Raw genomic sequence first — 20,243 nt, 5'->3', positions numbered from 1 at the left:
ATAAGGAGAGCAACTAAGTACAGAGCAGGGAGGAAGAGCATGAGAAGAAGATTAACATTAAACCAGGATGACAGGTGGGAGGGAAAGGGAGAGAGAAGGGAAATTGCATGGAAATGGAAGGAGACCCTCATCGTTATACAAAATTACATATAAGAGGAGGTGAAGGGAAAGGGGGAAAAAACAAGGGAGAGAAATGAAGTACAGTAGATGGGATAGAGAGAGAAGATGGGAGGGGAGGGGGGATAGTAGAGGATAGGAAAGACAGCAGAATACAACAGACACTAGTATGGCTTTATGTAAAAACATGGATGTGTAACTGATGTGACTCTGCAATCTGTAAACAGGGGAAAATTGGGAGTTCATAACCAACTTGAATCAAATGTATGAAATATGATATGTCAAGAGCTATGTAATGTTTTGAACAACTAATAAAAAAAAAGAACTAAAAAAAAAAAAGCAGCACTCAATGACCCTTATCATGTCTGGATTGGATAATATTCCCTGTCACTCAAAAAAAAAAAAAAAAAAGGCTCACTTCTCTCATATTCAGTGTTCATGATCTGAAGCTCCTTCCAATCAAGAGCATTTTGTAGGAACTGTCCAATCCTGTGTGTCATCGGGGAGGAGGAGGGTGGGCTATCACTTCTTATCTCCTGAGTCCTCCATTTTTTCCATTTTAGTCTCACACTTCAGAGTCACAGTTTGTTCTGCTGTACAGGAACTGAGGATCCCAAGTAGTCCTACTCCTGAGAACCAGGCAATGGTGAGTGTACATTAGCCTAGCAAGGGAGGCTGGGGCAGAAAGACTATTGGAATCACAAGACTGGCTGTGTTGTAAACAGGAGCTAGCAGATTGGGACTCTGGGCAGTCTTTGAAGTCTGCAGGCTTAACTCCTCCACTGGGCCACTATGTCCTCAGTCCTACTGGCCAACCAGGTGGGGAACATGTCAGTGGCAGAGACTCTTTGCTGCCTTCCTTATGCTCAAAGGGCATCCTCAGCACCTGCATAAAATACTATGTGGCAGGGGTGTTCCTGCAGCCCAGATGCTGGAGATTGACAGGTGGAATAATTATCAAAATCAAATCTCCAAGGGCCATTTCCTGCAGGACAGGAGCTGTCATTTTCGGGTACCTAATTTCCTCTTGAGCCAGCTAATTTTCATTTTGACATTCTTTTATTTTTGCTTTCTTCATTATTATTATTTTGTTAAAGTTAGGTGAACTGAGGGATACTGTACTGCTTAGCCATATCCTTGGTAATGATGCCAGATTTGCAGATAGGTAGTTAGTGTAGTTAGATAAATTGGGTCTAATATCCAGTAAAATCAAGAATGAACACCATATTGAGAATGGAGTCCAGGAAAAGGGGAATTGAAAATGTGCCCAAGGCCCTGAGCCCATCCCAAGGAAATTTTAATGAAGCAGCTCACAGCAAACATGGAGATGCTAATCCAAAAGCCCTTCCTGCCCAGATTATTCCCTCTGCCCACCTGTCCTCCACACTTTGGGCCTTCCCTCCTATATTTCATCACTGCAAGAAAACAGAATAAAGGGCAAGAATGTGACAGGAATGCAGGATAGCTGAAGGAAGACCTTAGCTATAAAAAAGCTAAAAAGACCTTAGCTTAAAAAAAAAAAACAAAACAAAAAACCCTTCCATGGATTCTACCTCTTGGGTCCCCTTTTTCCTCTGGGGAGAAGTCTTTTCTACTGTCCTTTAATAAAGCTTCTATTTTCCACTCTAAACTTGCCTTGGTGTACTTCTCTGGTGTTATACTTCAGCATTGGGGAAGAAAGGACTCTTCACCAGTAAACAGCCCTAACATGTTTAAATTTATTTTGAGAAAGGTCCTAGCTAAGTTGCTAAGATTATTTTTGTTATGGTTTGATTTATCTAGACTTTGTTTTTACATGCATAAGTATTCATATGGGGATCTTATTTATACTGTGATTCTTTGATGATTATTGTAATATTATAGTTTCACAATATATATGAATACTTGGTTATGATAAGTTCTTTTTCTTTTTTTGCTCTTATATTTAAAAAGGTTTTTGGCTAAAGTTACTTATAATTTTGTAGATGAATTTTAAAAATGTATGCTTTACTTTCTTATTTCATTTAAAGTAAACTTGTTGATCTTTTTTATTATTATTACATTTTTCTTGTATTTAATAGTCAGGTTTATTTTGACATAACCATAAAACATGAAATATAATTTGCTCCACCTTAAGTATCCAGTAGTTCCCATTTCCCTATTCTCATACTTTCTTCTATTGTATATTTATTTATAGTTTTTTTAAATTATTGCTTTACAGAATACACATAAAAATAGACTTCACTGTGATATTCATATTTGTACATAGCAATTTTTGTGAGATATATTGTGGGTTAATTTGGGGGAAATTATCACCTTTATAATGATGAGTTTTATCATGTGTACATGGGATGTATAATTTAGTCTTCTATGTGCTTTTTGTGACTTTTATTTTCTCATAAGTTCTACACATTTTGTTTCTAAAAATGTACATATGTGAAATACCACTTGCATACGGCACCTATGTAAAATTTATATATAGTGTTTTCTGCTGTGTTTTAGACTGGATATTTTATGAACTATGACTGGCCCTAGTGACCATTTTTTTCCTACAGATTATTTTTTATCTCTTCCAAGATGTGTATTGTATTGAGCCATGCCCTTGGGCTTCAAGTGTTTGCATGAGTACCATTGCATACTTATATGTTATCAAGGTCCCATATGCTCTAATTTCAGTAAGTCTCTGTGATGGGGAGTATCATGTATATTCAATAGCAAAATAGTTTTCACAAATAGATACTAATTTAAACTTCTTTTGAGGTAATGATTATTCATTTGTTTTAAATGTTCATCAATATTACTTAATTTTCCCATGATGGGTTTTTATTTTGCATTTCTTTAATTTGTAAAGATTTTGAACTTTTATAGTTAATAAACATACCTCTTGTATAAATTTGCATTGAAATTTCTGACCTTTATATCTTTTTGGCTTAAAAGATGAGAAAATGGATCAAAAAATGCAGCTAGAGTTTGATTTCAAGAAAAAGAAAAAGGTTTAAATTATTTTTTAAAATTGCATTTTTTCTTTCCTCATTATTTATTATAGGTTTCTTGTATGATTGTAAGTGTAGGTTATGTAAAGTGGATTCTAGGGCTTATCTTTGGAAATTACTACAAGAAAAAAAAATAAGAAATATCTCTACACTATGGCTGCAGCAAAATGAGTAAATTTCCTAAAATCATATGGTAATTAAATTGTTAAATGACAGATTTACTAAATATCCACTCCTTAAAGAATTTTCTTCTGGAATATTTTTGGCAGTGAATCATGAATTCTATTATCTGGATTTGGGGGTTTAATATAAAATCATATGGACTGAAATTTGGCCAATCCTAAAATATTCATACATAATTTGTTGTTTACTTAATGATATGTTGTGGAGATAGCAACTAATGAATATATCTATTTTTAGAAATAGTTACTTTTTTTTCTTTTCAGTTTCTAATAACCTTTAGATTTATTTCCTTACTGAGTCACTCAAGGCCACTGATGTGTTTCTTTTCATTTTGTAATCTCAAGGCATTTACTCTTCTAAGAAATCTGTCTTGAGAGCTCTGTTTCTGAAGAGTATCTTAACATGAAAGAAAAAAAAAAAGTATTTGTCTTGCCCCTGAAATGTATTCTCAAAGCACTCTCTTCAGAATGGAGAGAAAATAATATTTCCACCGACTGACATCCCTGTGTTAGAAGCTAATAATACATTGATGGTCTTTGAAGAAATTTCATACAGTTCTGTCTTTGGGTAGTTTTCTGTGGGCTGCTGAATTTCCATTTAGTATACAGATACCCATGTTTTTTCATCTGTACAATGAGAATAATTTTAGAGGGCACAGATGAATAATGCTCTTCATGGAGGCTATGAATATCTGTATGTTCTGTAGTGCACAGCTGACAAAGGCCCTGGGAGACACTGTGCAGATACTAATTGATTAACAATTATCTGCCACTCACATAAATTTTCTTTCAAAAACTTGTAATAACTTTAGGCATCTATGTCATCCACATTCCCAAGTATAAAAGTTTAAATCTTTCTTTTCTGAATTCCAAGTTCCAATTCTCTTGTGGTTCAATGTGGTACAAATAATTATATTTCTCTTTATTAGAAACACACTGTGTTTCTAATAAAAATGTTCTCAGCTCCAAACCTATATTTCCCATGTCCAGCTATGTTTAGAAAATGACATAGATAATTGTATTTGATAATTTATAAGGGAGAGTTGAGAATACTTCTTGCTTGTGTCTCCCTTCCTTAGAAACTGAACCAGAACTGTCCTTGGTCCTGAAAAGGGAGGACCAAAACCAATCAGATATATATATATATATATATATATATATATATATATATATATATATTGATTGATTGTATATTCTCTTTTCAGATCCTTGGCCCATTTCTCAATTGGGTTATTATCATCATCATCATCATCATTATTATTATTTGCTTAGTTTTTTGATTTCTTTATGTACCCTAGAGATTAGTGCTCTATCTGATGTGTGAGGGGTAAAATATTCCTCCTAAAATGTAGGCTCTGTCTTCACCTCACGGATTGTTTCTTTTGCTGAGAATAAACTTTTTAGTTTGATTCTATCCCATTTATTGATTATTTGTTTTAATTCTTGTGCTATCAGTGTCTTATTATAGAAATTGGGGCCTAATCCCACATGATGAAGATTAGAGCCTGTGTTCAATTCCATTAGACATAGAGTATCTGGTTTAATTCCTAGGTTCTTGATACACTTGGAGTTGAGTTTTGTGCATGGCGAGAGATAGTGGTTTGTTGAAGAGGCTATCTTTTCTCCAGTGCATTTTTGACACCTTTGTCTAATATATAATAATTATAATTTTGTGGGTAAGTCTCTGTGACCTCTATTCTGTACCATTCGTCTTCAGTCTTTTTTTTTTTTCCAAATGCAATGCTGTTTTTGTTACCATTGCTCTGTAGTATAGTTTAAGGATTGGTATAGTGATGCCACCTGCATCAATCTTTCTGCTAAGGATTGCTTTAGCTATTCTTGGTCTCTTATTTTTCCAGATAAATTTCATGATTGCTTTTTATATTTCTATGAGGAATGCCATTAGGAGTTTGATCAGAATTGCAGTAAATCTGTATAGTGCTTTTGGTAGCATTGTCATTTTGATAATATTAATTGTGCCTATTCATGAGCAAAGTAGATCTTTCCATCTTCTAAGGTTTTTTTTGATTTTTTTCTTTAGGGTTCTGTAGTTTTCCCTGTATAGACCCTTCACCTCTTTCATTAAGTTGATTCCCAAATATCTTTTTGGGTTTTTTTTTTTTTTTGAAGCTATTGTAAATGGGGTAGTTTTCTTCATTTCTTTCTCAGAAGATTTTCACTGATATACAGAAATGCCTTTGATTTATGGGTGTTAATTTTATACCCTGCTACTTTGCTAAATTTATTTACTCATTTAGAAGTTTTCTGGTGGAGCTTTTTGAGTCTTCTAGGTATATAATCATATCTGGCATTTGCAGATAAATGGATAGCATTGGAGAAGATTATGCTAAGTGTTGTTAGCCAATTTAAAAAAAAATGCCAAATATAAGGAGCTGATTCTAATGGGGTAGGGAAGGGGAGCATGAGAGAAATAGATGGATTCTCAATAAAGAAAAGGGGTGGGAGAAAAAGAAAGGGGGCAGGGGATTAGCAAAATGGTGGAATGTGATAGAGACCATCATCAAAAGTACATGTACGAAGACACAAATTTGTATCACCATACTTTATATGCAACCAGAAATATGAAAAATTGTGTTCTATACATGGAATAAGAATTGTAATGCTTCTGTTGTCATTTATTTTAAAAAATCGATAAAAATATGAAAAAATTTGTTCATAAATGTTATACATTAAATTAGTGCATGTTATATATAGAATATATGCATATATATACATACACACACACACACACATATATATATATATACACACACACACACACATATGTTTACATATAGATCTAGGGAAAGGCAAGTCTCTTTCCTGAATTTTTAAAAATCAATTAATTTATTAATTTGTTCTAACTTGCTAATAGAGCAGAATGCATTTCACTTCATAGTATACAAATGGAGCACAAAATTTTATTTCTCTTGTTGTACAGAAAGTACAGTTACAAAACCCATGTAACTCTACTTTGTGTACAACAAGATTTTCATCTCATTCCACCATCTTACCTACCTCTATACCATCTCCCATCACCTCCCTCCACTTTGTCTTATTCAAAGTTTCTTCATTTCTTTCATGCTACCTTTCACTTCCCTCGTTGTGGATCACCATCCACTTAGCAGAGAAAACATTAGGTCTTTGGTTTAGGGGGATTGGCTTACTTGCCTTAACATGCTATTCCCCAACCCTTAAGAAAAGAAAATGTTATAGACAGGCCATTGGGTCTAAGGCCATGTCATAAAATAAGAAATATACCATTAATCAATTTAAATAATAGACTCAAATCTTTGGATCTGGGGGAAAATACACACACACACACACACACACACACACACACACACCCCATACTCTTTCTGGTTAAATCTCATTGCTGTCAATCAGGGCAGTTTCTCTCTAGTTTTTTTATATCTCAGGAGAAATATTGGTTAAAAAAATGTATATTTCACGTGTAGCTTAAAAAGAAGTGATCATGTCCTTCATCTTCCTGAACTCAGGAGAAGCATAACTCTCAAATATGGTTCTGTGAACTGAGATTTTCTGTAGTCTTGACATAGTTTTGAGGGTGCTGTTCCAAAATACATATACTTTATTAGTAATATTTTAAATACATAATGGTAATTTTCACATAGTAGAAATTTTGGGTTATAGTATAAAATTCAATTTTTACTATTTTTATATGAATTCTAAAAAAATAATTATCTTTCCACCTCATATAATTTTAATGTTCAATCTGTTTCCATACAAGAGAAGTGAACTGAAATTTTACAAGATTGTCACTGTATTATTTCCATCCATAAATAATGTATTTGCATGTATAATCTACAAATTCAAAAGGCCTCATATGCAAGTTTAAATGCAAATGCTTTTCTGGGTTGGCTAGATTTTACTTCTCCAAGGATACCTTGCCTTAAATTTGCTGCAGTCTGAGGATCTGGATTTCAATTTCCAGAGCCTCAAACGAAAATAAATAAATAAATAAATAAATGTACAGACAAGACCCTACAATTGTGACATCATTTATTTCTGGATTTAAGGTTATGTCCTGTCTCTCAAAAAAACTCACTAGGCTCAGATTGAGCATATGAAGACATAAGTTGTGTCCAATCAGGAGCCCTTATATAAGTATTGTCCAAACTACACATTTCAGTAAAGAGAAGCAAGTTTTAACCATCTGGTGTAAAGTCTGCCAGAGTGGGTATCCATTTCTAGGCTCCCTCACTTTTGTTCAGTGCACCTGATTTTTTTCTCCTGTATAGGTACTTTGTGATTTATAGAGAGGACATGTGGTTCCTAAAAATACAGTAAATGATGAGTGTGCAGTGAAATCCTGAGACTGGATGGTGAGTCTGGTTGAATCTGGCTGCACTGACTATGGTGGGAACTGGCAATGGTGGACTAGAATCCCTAGTGTAATCTTTGGTTTCTGCAGTCCTGCGTCTTCTGAGAAAGGTCAGCTATGAGTCTCCACTGGCCAGTCAACTGGACCATATATTAACAGTAGACCTGGAAGTCCTATGTATCCTATAGAATATCTTCAGCCCTACCTTAAATTCTATGTGAGAACATTTGTGGCAATATTTCCGAATCTTCTCAGATTGTGTTGTGGATTCTGGAGTGGGGAGACCATCACAATCACAACTCCATATATTTTTTTCCTGCAGGAGGGGGGTGAGATACTCTATAGGTATCTCAGTTTTTCTTTCCTCCTGAATTCATTATCCTCCTTTTTGGAGATTGTGGTATTGTGGATTGAGCCAGAGGTGCTGTACCACTTAGCTACATACCTGGTAGTTTATTATTATTATTATTATTATTAATTTTTTTTATCTTCAGACAGTTGCTGAGTGTGATTTTAAATTTGTGCACCAGTATTGTGCATTGTACTTATATATAAAACTTTAGCTTCCTGTTCAATGACAACTTCCCTCTTTCCCAGTATTATCAGTTACATTTTTGCAGTATTATCACTTACTTTACCCATCTTATATTTCAAATGAACATGGTATTTTCAATTGTTATACCAAAAACTGGATGAGACTTTAAAGTATTTTTTTCTCTCTGAGTGCAATGATGCATGCATATTAATTCCAGAGACTCAAGTGCCTAAGTCAGTAAGATTGCAATTTCAAGGTAAACATCGTAACTTAGACAATTAGAAAAACCTGTCTCAAAATTTTAAAACGTGGCCGGGTATGTAGCCCAGAATTAACATGCTCCTGTTTCAAATCTCTAGTACCATAGAAAAAAAAAATCAAAAGCAAAATTTTTTTTTGTTGTTGTTGTTGTTGTTTATGAGGATTTTACATGATGGAAAAGTAAAGAAGAATCCCTTGATCTTGGAAAAATCATGTGTTTCTATTCTTGCTTTGTGTCTCCAAGGGCAGACCACCTTTCAGAGTGTTTTTATGCTCTGATTTCCTTTTGTGGAATGTATATGAGAGCATTCTCATTCCATACTCTAGTATTTTCCTGGAACTGTGTTTCAGAACTATGTAATATGAGGATCCCACAGCTGGCACATCTAATGCCTCTTGTAAGCCCAGACCAGTACTTGGGGCTTTTCTTGTTCAAGAGCAGTATAAATGTAGAGGGTTTAGTTTGTCAAAGAAGTAACTGAGAGAACTCTTAATTTCCATTTTTTAAAAAATGTCTTCACTAATTTTATAGTCTAGCACAGTGTTTCTTTCTTCCATATTCATATAATTGGAGTACTACTTACTATTCCACTTTTTCAGAGTAGCCATTCTAACAGCTGTTCTCAAGCTGCAGAAGATCTTATAGTTGGCTGGTGCACTAAAATTCTGATGCAAGCTTTTTAGATTCCAGGGTCTCTTATGTTCACTGGAAAAAAATTGATGTACACCTATTTTAGAAATAAAGAGGGATCTGTGATTCTAATAATTTTTCTTCACTAATATTAGAGATTTTAGCTCATTACAATGTTTGCACACCAATGTGAAACCACTCCTTTTTGATCTAAGGAGATTTGCACTTGCACAGTTGCCAGTGCTTTCAATGCTTTGAGGTTTGAGATGTAGTCCATTGAATGTAAAAAATTAATATCGGGACAAATTACTTACAGAAAGAATTGGTTAGGTCTGGTGTTACTAGTAACGTGAGCTGGGTGAGAGAGCTCAGGAAGTGCTAAACTGCCACTTTGGGTTTCAGTGGTGGTCTGTATTTCCCTGTTAATTTTTTGGTACTGTCTAGATAAAAGTTCAACTGTCAGCAACAGCTCTTTGCATTTTTAGAGAATGTTGGCAAATCCCTCTAAAGGATTAAGGGATTCCCCTAAGATTTAACACCTCTTCCACTCTGGTCTAATGGAATAAAGCCCATGGATCTTGCATGGCTATAGAAAACCACTTATTTTTTCCCCCCTGGGGTTGATACTCATGTATGTCTTATTCCTTCCTCTGTGTGTACAGATAAATTAGCATTCAAACTACAGTCAATTTAGAGTTAAATAATATATTTCAAACTCAAATCAATCTTCCTTTATTTGTATTAACACTGGATTTGGGCATTTTGTTCCAGTAATTTTGCATATTGCTCAAATCAGGAAAATCTTCAAGTGCATTTTACTCATCTCTTGGTAGATATTTTTTTTTCCAGTTTTCCAATGTGTGTGCCTCTAATTCCTTTACAGTTTTAAGAACGACTCAAAACAGGAGTATATATTTATTTGGTGTATCCAGAAATGGAGGGAGATTTATATTCTGCTTTTATTTATTTTTATTTTATTTTTTTTTTAAATTATCTCTCTTTATATCTGCTGTTTGGTGGTGGATGCTTGTGTATAATTCCAATGTCACACACATTCCGCACACAAGTCCCTTGAGGTTGGATTGTAGCATTCACTCACATTAAATATTTTATTGATATGTTTTGATTTATATACTTATAATAATTAACAATAAAAAGATATTTGCATACATATGAATTGCTCTATGTACTTTTCTGTATTGTGATTTCTTTGTCTTAAAATTACTACACTCTTGTAATATTATAACATGCATTAGTGTCAGGTAATGATCACTAGTACATTTGCTCTTTTTTTTTAATATTTATTTTTCAGTTTTCGGCGGACACAACATCTTTGTTTGTATGTGGTGCTGAGGATTGAACCCAGGCTGCATGCATGCCAGGCAAGCGCACTACCGCTTGAGCCACATCCCCAGCCCACATTTGCTCTTATATATGAGAGAGTTCTTGCCTAAGTTTATATACATTTATCTTTCCAGGAAAATTTTAGAAGTTTTTGCTTTGATTTCTTCTTTAACAAAAAGTAAAGAATGGTAAAATTTTGACCAGTTATTATTAAAGGGTACCTTGGGGAAAATGATCATTTTTATAATAGTTTTATCCTTTGTAAATATGTTGAATATTTGAGTCTTTTATGTTCTTTTCTGTATTTTTATTTTCTCAAATACTGCATATTCCTTTTGTAAACATACTTGCATATGAAATGCAACATTCATGTGACATCAGCATAAAACATACATGGTATTTTATAGTATTTGTCAAACTGGATATAATACATCAACAAAAATTGTAGCTCCTAGAATTTACATTTTACAAAATTTAATAATTGTTTCTTCCTCTTTAGCCATGCCCCTTGGTTTCACCTCTGGAAGAATATGGCTGTATTCTCATGTACAGTTGCTGTAATTTTAGTCTCTGTTTCCTGTGTGGGTGTATCATATACATTTTATTACAAAACAGTTTCTACAAATAGGTAATAAAAGCTTAATTATTTTCTCTTTTGTGAATGCATTTATTCCACATATTCATCAATACTATTTAATTCATCTATATGATGTGATTTTATTCAATGTTACCTAATTTCCAAAGATTTTGAGTTTTTATGATTATTGAACACTTAGATATATCCTTTAAAAAGTAACTCTTAAAGAATTTTTCCTGTTTTTCTTTTGCAATCTGTATTATTTCTTCTTCTTATAAGCGTTTGATTATATGTGAGGAAAATAGGGTTTTTTATTACCTTGTCAGTTTTGCACCTTTTAATGTAATCACTTGATGAATATATTTTTTGTACTAATATTTTGTGATTCATAAGTTTAAGCCTATTATATTTATAATTTTGAAAACAAAAACTATTTTTTTTTCTTTTGTGATATTAGGGATTCAACCAAAATGTCTTAATGCTGAGCATATGCTCAGCTCTGTTTTAAATTTTATTTCTAGATGGGGTTTGCTTAATTTCTTCAGTTAGCCTTAAATTTTGAACTTCATGCCTTAGACTCCAGAATAGTAGATATTTCAGGTGTGAACCACCATATGAACCCTATCTTTTGTATGTAAACTTTTGAGCTTTGTACTTTCTTATATATTTCAGTATTATTTATTAATAACTTATATTCACCATTTAGCGTGTCAAAATATGTTGTTATGTTTTATGAGTGAAGGGATAAAATAGCATTTTATTATTACACTGTTTTCCCAATATCCTAGCAAGTTTTAAGAGTTTTGTTGTTGGTGTTTACTGTAGTTCCACCATTTATTTTATTATGAGGTTTACACTGATTGATTTTACTTCATAACATCAATCGTGTGGCATCATGGTATTTTGGTCAACAGTAGACTTTATGTACAACCATGGATCTAGCAAATATCTTAGCCATGTACTAGTATATACCATCTAGATTCTGTCATTGCAATCAGAGAATTGGAAAATTGCACAAGATTCTTAGGATAAATTTTCCAGAGTGTATTTCCATAAAGTGAGAAATCATTATATATGCCTATATTTGCAATTATACACTATATAGTTGATATAATTTTTATTTGTTGAATTTTCAAATTTGCTAGTGCTTTCTTTTTTAATTGTATCTGCTTTTTTTTTTTATTTGTACTGAATATTGAACCCAGGGGTGCTTAACAATAAAGCCACATCCTCAGTCCTTTTTTTTAATATTTTATTTAGAGACAGAGTTGCTAAGTGCCTCACTAAGTTGCTCAATACAATATATATAAGACAATATTATATATAATATTGTCTTAGAATTTATGATCCTTTTTTCTTATCCTCCTCAGTCACTGGAACTACAGTTGTCCTTCACTAGACTGAGCTCATTTGCTTTTTAAAAGCACCAACATTGATATTGGTAACTCTGTGTTATGTTTATCTTTAATAGCTTCTAATTTTGCTCTTTTCCTTAAGACTTTCTTTACTTTTAGTTTTTAAATTTTACTTTTTATTGGGATGGATAATTCGATAATAAATTCTAATCATTTTGTGGATTACTAATTTTTTGTATGTTTTATTTTCACCTCAGGTATAGACGAATTCCAATTTTTGCAGCTGTATGGAGGTCTAAGTGAAACATAATAACCTGTATGGATATTGTTAAAGAAATGGAACCACAATTTTACCCAGTTTTTCGACTGCACTGTATATGCCCAAAGGACATAAAATCAGCATACTACATTGACACAGTCACATTAATGTTTATAGCAGCACAATTCACAATAGCTAAGCTATAAAACCAACCGACCATTCAATGATGAATTAGTCCATTCAATGATGACAGGATAAAAACCTGTTCCTTATGTACACAATAAACTATGAATCAGCCATAAAGAAGAATGACTTTATGACATTTGCCAGGAAATGGATGAATCTGGAGATTTTATGCTAAGTAAAACAAACCATTTCTTTAAAACCAAAGATTGAAAGTTTTTGCTGATATGTGAAATCTAAAGCTCATAAAGTGGGGAAGGGAAAGCAAAGAAGATCAGTAGGTTGCACAATAGTAAACAAAAAATAAATAAATGAATAAATAAAAGGGACAGGGATAGAAATATAAAATATATATCTCTAAGTGAATACTACCATCGTATCCACCAACAAGAACAGAATTTTTATTAGGATAAGATATATCCCATGCTTGCATAATACCATAAAAATCGATTTTACTGTCAAGTAGAACTAGACAGAACCAATAAAATAAAAAACAAATTATATTTGTTTGAAGAGCTATATGTATATTCTATATAAATATCATACAATATAAACATCGATCAAAGTTTATATATATATATAGTATGTTAAAAATGTTAAATTATAAAAAGGAAAATTCAAATTTATATATATAAAGTTTATATACATATAAGTTTTATATATATATAGTTAACATATTATATGTACATATAAAATTTATATATATAGTATGTTAAAAATGTTAAATTATAAAATGGAAAAGTAAAACAGGATTGTTGTTGCTATTTTTATATTAATAACATACATAAATACTATAAAATGTTTGAACTTAAATAAACTATTAAATATTTCCATTAAGTGGTCTGTCTACCTTGTTACATTTCATTGGTATTGGAATTACTAGAGATCTCACTACACATTCAGAACAGCCAACTCTATCAGAGAAATAACAAATAAGATTCTACACATTAGTAAATGTCTGATTAGTGGTTGTACAATTAGAATTTGAGGATTCCCTTTCTTAATTACCATAATTTTCTCATCTGAATATTATACATAATTTAGATCATCATATAAAAAATTAGAAAATATATGTTTTTAGGGTAATGCCTGAGTTTTATATTATGTTTCATAAATGTGGAGTATATATACTTTTTTGAACTTAAATCACTTTTTCTGCAGAAGTAGATAATAGTATCATGGTGTTCCAAAACACCACCTACATGATAGTCTACTAACTCTCATTTCAACTTCAATTACATTACAGACTGTGCAAATGTTCATGTGGTCAATGTGTTATTTATTTGCCTATTCTTATTTTAGGAACTGTTAACATTCAGGGATGTAGCCATTGATTTTACTGAAGAGGAGTGGGAATGCCTTCAGCCTGCTCAGAAAAATTTATATAGAGATGTGATGCTAGAGAACTATAGAAACTTTGCCTTCCTGGGTAAGTTTAATTTCCCTTTAAAATTTTTAATTAATAATTATTATTTAATATACTTCTGTTGCAGAGTATCTTCTGGGAACTTCTCAATAAGAATGAGTTTCAGATTTTTGTTTCAAAGAAAAAGGGCATTTTTATACAGATATTTTATTCTCTCTCTCTGTCTCTCTCTCTCTCTCTCTCTCTCTCTATATATATATATATATATATATATATATATATATATAATTTTACTCTTTAATCTGTCTCTTTCTTTGTCTTATACATCCTTCACTTTAGATAAGTAGTACCTAGTATAATTTAGTGATGTAAACTATTGTAGACTACACATAGCAGGGGACACAGTTGAGTCATTCAAATGTCAAGGAGAAAACCAAACTAAAAAATGTTGAAAGAGTAGTTATCCAGCAGAAGAAATTTTCAGAAGCTTAGGTTTATTTATTTTGATTGTAATCATTGAGTACATACTGCCCTATATTTATCACATTTTCAAATTCCTTGTTCTCTGTTTTCTTCTTTAGTGATGTCCCAGTTTATTCAGATTAACCACCAAAACTTACCTTTTGTTGTGAGGGACAGCATGATCCATTTCAAATCATCTTGTGAGGAAGCCTTTAAAGAAGAAAACAGAAGAGAGAGACACACACACAGTGAAAGGGAAAAAAGAAAAAAAAAACTGGACACCCCTCTTAACAGCTGCACATATAATACCCCCAAATTACATAGCTTCTGATATCATGACTACATTCTAACCCAGTGTTTCTCTAACCCCAAGTGCTAGATAACCAAGATTGGGTACAGTTAATACAAATAAGGAGCCCCTTCTCCCTGAGGACATTACCACAGAAACTAGATAGTGCACCTGTAGAGTTGTCTTAATAGCTTCAGGGAGAAACTGCTGGGCATTACAACTGTGGGACTCAGGGTGCCAGTTACCATCACCCCCACACTTTACTGTCTATTTCCAAGGTCAGAATACCTAATACCTCCCCTCTTTTTTAAGGCCTTTTGAATAAATAATATTACTTATCTCCTTAATGCTGATGGGGGCAAAAAATAGGGCAGGCATAGACAACAGCAAGTTCCAACATCAGTAAACATCCACCTATGAATATTTTTGACCCAGATGAAATTGAGTAAACATGAAGTTAGCCATTCCAACAAGTCTAAACATCCATCATCTTGTTGAACCTTATTAATTATATCTTTAAGGTAATCTAAGTCTTTTGAAATAAAATTACTATTATAACTTAAATTGAAGGAACACATGTTATTAAACTTCTGATATCCTTTATGATGTAACAATAACACACAATCAATTGCAGCATGATTGTCAAGTATGGCTTGACAATGTTCCTTTTTTTCTTCATTAATCCTATTTACATCCATGGAGGCATGATTAATACTGTTTATGATAGCATAGGCGAGTTTCATAGTAGTTTGCACAACTACTGAATCATTACAGTTTTTATCAAGAGGAATAGACCTTTTATGAATAAATTCCACAGGATGGTGACCTATTAAATACTATGTGGATGGTAAGGACACATTATTCTGCTAAGACAACAATGAATACCATGAGACATTTTTACAGGTATATAACAATTTCATGCAAGTGAGTCAAGATATTGTAATGGGTTCTAGAAGTTCAGGATCTGACAGTACTGAATTCCCCACAGCTGGTATACAAAAAACAGCAACATTGTTATTAAGACTAAAGCATTTACAGAGTTTTGTGTGAGTTTAGCAATCAAAGAGGTAACAAAATTATCTAGAATACATTCTAACCCCATTTTAGCCAACACCTGTTGAGCTGAGGCTGTTAATGGTTTTATACCCCCCAAGTAACTAGAATTCAAGTATCTTGGGGTCCTCTTTTAATATATCTCCTCTTTTGAGAATGATTATTCTCTTGTTTGGATGGACTCTTCTCATCCAGGGTTAAATGAAACTTGGAAATCAGCTTGTGAAGTCCCTGATGTTCATTTATAACTGCTATTTTTCATACATGAAGCTAGAGTCCAAGCAGGACATGTTGGCATAAGTGTAGCACTCTATGCTTTTCCTCATGTGATCAAAGGCATAGGATCTTGTCATGCTGGTGAGGTGGAACTTCATATATTACATAATTTTTTTGGTAATGACTGTTTGAGAATAAAATGTGTATTCAATGCAGATGACCAATTTTGAGTATTTACTTTATGTTGTATATTGAGCACATTAACTGTAAATAAAACAATATTTAATGCATATTAATATGAGAGAGGCTAGATCTTTGTTTCCGTTTTAAAAGACAAGTATTAGGATATCACTCAACAAAAGCTTGTCCAAAAGGATTATGAGAAATTTCATTATTTAAAACTGTTTCTTATTGATTCAAAATTGTGCAAAAGGATGAGATGTAAAGGGAGGGGCATTATCCACCTTTAAACAAATAGGGCCTCTAGGAGCAGATCATGCTTGGTTTCTTTCCTTGCTCTCTGCTGGAACTGACTTGACATTTTCTTTTTTTACATTCAATTCTGGTAGTAAGATTTTTTCTTTTGTTTTGTGTTTTGCAATAATGCATTAGTAATCATAAATATTTTGAAGTGAATAAATCATTATACTTCTACTTTGTATTTTTTTTATGTTTTTTGTTTTTTTCTATTTTCATTACTGATTTAATTTCTGGATCATTGTTTTTTTTTATTGTGGCATGCTTGGATTCTCAAGGTAATTTTGTCTGTACATTTTTATTCAAGTAATATATATTTTTGGATTTATGGTGACTTTGCTGTTACTAATCTGCTACACTCCTGATGCACTTATTTTACCTTAATTTCATGTTATGTATGCAAAATATTTTTATCCCAGGCTAATAGGTATTGTGGTTTTTTAAAATTTTTGTTTCTTTCAGCCATGACTTCTAATCACACCCAAGAATATTCACCAGAAAAGGGCCTAAAACATATATTTCATGAAGTGATAAGTGCAAAATATATAAGTTGTGATCTTGACTATTTACAACAAAAGAAAATATGGAAAACTACAAGTGAGAGTTTACACCAGAAATCATATAAAAAATCAGGCCTTGTTCACCACCAGAGAATTTATACTGGAGAGAAGTCCTACATATATGAAAAAAGTTGCAAAGCTTTTAGTAAAAAAAAAGCTCTTATTTACCACAGAGGAACCCACAATGGAGAGAAGCTCTACAAATGTAAAGAATGTGGCAAAGCTTTTGGTCAAAAATCACACCTTAATTGCCACAGCAGAACTCACACTGGAGAGAAACCCTACAAATGTACAGAATGTGGCAAAGCTTTTGGTCGAAAATCACACCTTACTTGCCACATTAGAACTCACACTGGAGAGAAGCCTTACACATGTAACGAATGTGGCAAAGCTTTCAGTCTAAAATCAATCCTAATTTGCCACAGCAGAACTCACTCTGGAGAGAAGCCCTACAAATGTAAAAAATGTGGCAAAACTTTTGGTCGAAAATCAAACCTTATTTGCCACAGAAGAACTCACACTGGAGAGAAGCCCTACAAATGTAAAGAATGTGGCAAAGCTTTCAGTCAAAAATCACCCCTAATTTGCCACAGAAGAACTCACACTGGAGAGAAGCCCTACAAATGTAAAGAATGTGGCAAAGCTTTTGGTCGAAAATCACACCTTATTCGCCACAGGAGAACTCACACTGGAGAGAAGCCCTACAAATGTAAAGAATGTGGCAAAGCTTTCAGTCGAATATCATACCTTATTTGCCACGGAAGAACTCACACTGGAGAGAAGCCCTACAAATGTAAAGAATGTGGCAAAGCTTTCAGTCTAAAAGAAGGCCTTATTTACCACAGCAGAAGTCACACTTTGGAGATGACCTACAAATGTAAAGATTGTGGCAAAGCTTTTCGTCACAAAACACACCTTGATAACCACAGGAGAACTCACACTGGAGAGAAGCCGTATAAATGTAAAGATTGTGGCAAAGCTTTTGGTCGAAAATCATACCTTATTTACCACAGGAGAACTCACACTGGAGAGAAGCCCTACAAATGTACAGAATGTGGCAAAGCTTTTGGTGACAAATCACAGCTTATTTGCCACAGCAGAACTCACACTGGTGAGAAGCCCTACAAATGTACAGAATGTGGCAAAGCTTTTGGTCACCAATCACACCTTGTTAACCACAGAAGAACTCACAGTGGAGAGAAGCCCTACAAATGTACAGAATGTGGCAAAGCTTTTGTTGCCAAATCAAACCTTATTCACCACAGCAGAACTCACAGTGGAGAGAAGCCCTACAAATGTACAGAATGTGGTAAAGCTTTTGGTCAAAAAGTAGGCCTTATTCGCCACAACAGAACTCACTGGAGAGAAGCCCTAAAAATGTAAAGAATGTGGCAAAGTTTTTAATCAGAAAACAGGCTTTATTTGCCACAGCAGAACTCAAACTAGAGAGAAGCCTTACAAATGCAAAGAATGTGGCAAAGCGTTCATTCAAAAATCACACCTCATTTGCCACAACAGAAGTCACACTGGAGAGAAGCCTTACAAATATAAGGAATGTGGCAAAGCTTTTAGTAATAAAACAGGCCTTATTCACCATAACAGAACTAACACTGAAGAATAGCCCTACATATGTAAATAATGTGGCAACACTTTTGATAAAAAATAAAACTTTATTCACCACAACAGAAGACATCCTGGTGAATGTGAAATGTTAATAAAGTGATAATAACTTTTTAAAGAAAAACTAAACCTTGGGGCTGGGGTTGTGGTTTAGTGGTAGAGTGCTAGCCTTGAATTTGTGAGATCCTGGTTCAATCCTCAGTACTACATAAAAATAAATAAGTGAAATAAAGGTATTTTGTCCAACTAAAACTAAAAAATAAACATTAAAAAAGACTAAACCTTATTAACAGAATTTATTCAGAAAAGAACCCCTACAAATTAAAACAATGCAGCAAATCTCTTAATAAGAATTCAATTCTTATCGCCACTAGGCTATTTATTCTGAAAAGAATACATGTAAATGTGGAGAATAGAAACATTTTAAGTTATATATCATATATTACTAGACATCAGAAAACACTGGAGAGAAGCTCTACAAATGAGACCATTGTACCATTACTCTAAGAAAGGGACAACATTTAATCATCACCACAATAACCGTAGAATAGAGAAAGTTTTGAAATGTGAAAATTGATAATGCCTCCAAAATTTATTCACCAATACTTAGTACCTGTGGATACATACTGGTTAGAGAAAATACAAATGGGAAAAAAATTGTAGCCACATGTTTCTTAAACACTGCTTATTTTTGGAGAATTCATTGTGCCCAGAAACCCTAAAAAGTTAAATAATATTTCCAAAACGTTATTTAAATTTTAAATTCATTGAACATCTGAAAACTCATACTAGTAGTGAACATTGAACAGATTTTGTCCAAAATGTATGCCTTATATAACAATGAAACATTTATAATAAATGTGAGAGTAAAGTTATTATCTATACATTACACCTTGATGTATGTGAGGATCAGTAAAATACAGAACTCATTTAAGTTAAAAAATAAGTAGTTGTCTTTAACTTTTGCTTAAATTTATTAAGCATTATCAAGTTATTTTATAGAAATATCAGTCATAAATACCATACATGAATGGTAAAGAAACCTCATCTTTGAAAGAATATAATTGTTTTTCTAAATCAGTGTTTACTATTTTCACTTTTGAATACTGAGAAAAGAATTATGTGAAATCTATTTTTGATGTTTAACACTGAAGTGTAATATTTTAAACTTTTTTTAAAATTTCAGTTTAAATTTAGGTATATTTAAACACTGAGCCACATTCCTCAGCCCTCTCCACTTTTTCAAATTTTGAGACTGTCTTTCTAAGTTGCTTGAAACCACACTAAGTTGCTGAGACTGAATTTAAACTTTTGAAACTACTCAACTTCCCAATTTGCTTGGATTACAAGCATGGACCATCATGCCAGGTTTACAGTGCATTTTTTTAAACCTATATTTACCTTATGTAGACAATATGTGTTTATAACTGAATATTTAT

At 32.9% G+C, this 20,243-nt stretch overlaps 1 protein-coding gene across 1 annotated transcript in view; it reads left to right on the top strand.

Annotated features, from left to right (window-relative positions):
• Window positions 1-19,879, top strand: part of LOC144256666 (uncharacterized) — a 29,602-nt gene extending 9,723 nt beyond the window's left edge. Inside the window, 3 exon segments of the mRNA XM_077802040.1 lie at window positions 14,064-14,190; window positions 17,087-18,557; window positions 18,559-19,879. Coding sequence (XP_077658166.1) covers window positions 14,064-14,190; window positions 17,087-18,557; window positions 18,559-18,805 — 1,845 coding nt within the window. The 3' untranslated portion in view covers window positions 18,806-19,879.
• The last annotated feature ends 364 nt before the right edge of the window (window positions 19,880-20,243 follow it).

The sequence above is a fragment of the Urocitellus parryii genome, chromosome 8 (genome assembly GCF_045843805.1).
Source record: "Urocitellus parryii isolate mUroPar1 chromosome 8, mUroPar1.hap1, whole genome shotgun sequence".
NCBI lineage: Eukaryota > Metazoa > Chordata > Mammalia > Rodentia > Sciuridae > Urocitellus > Urocitellus parryii.
This window is presented reverse-complemented; position numbering and strand designations above follow the sequence as displayed.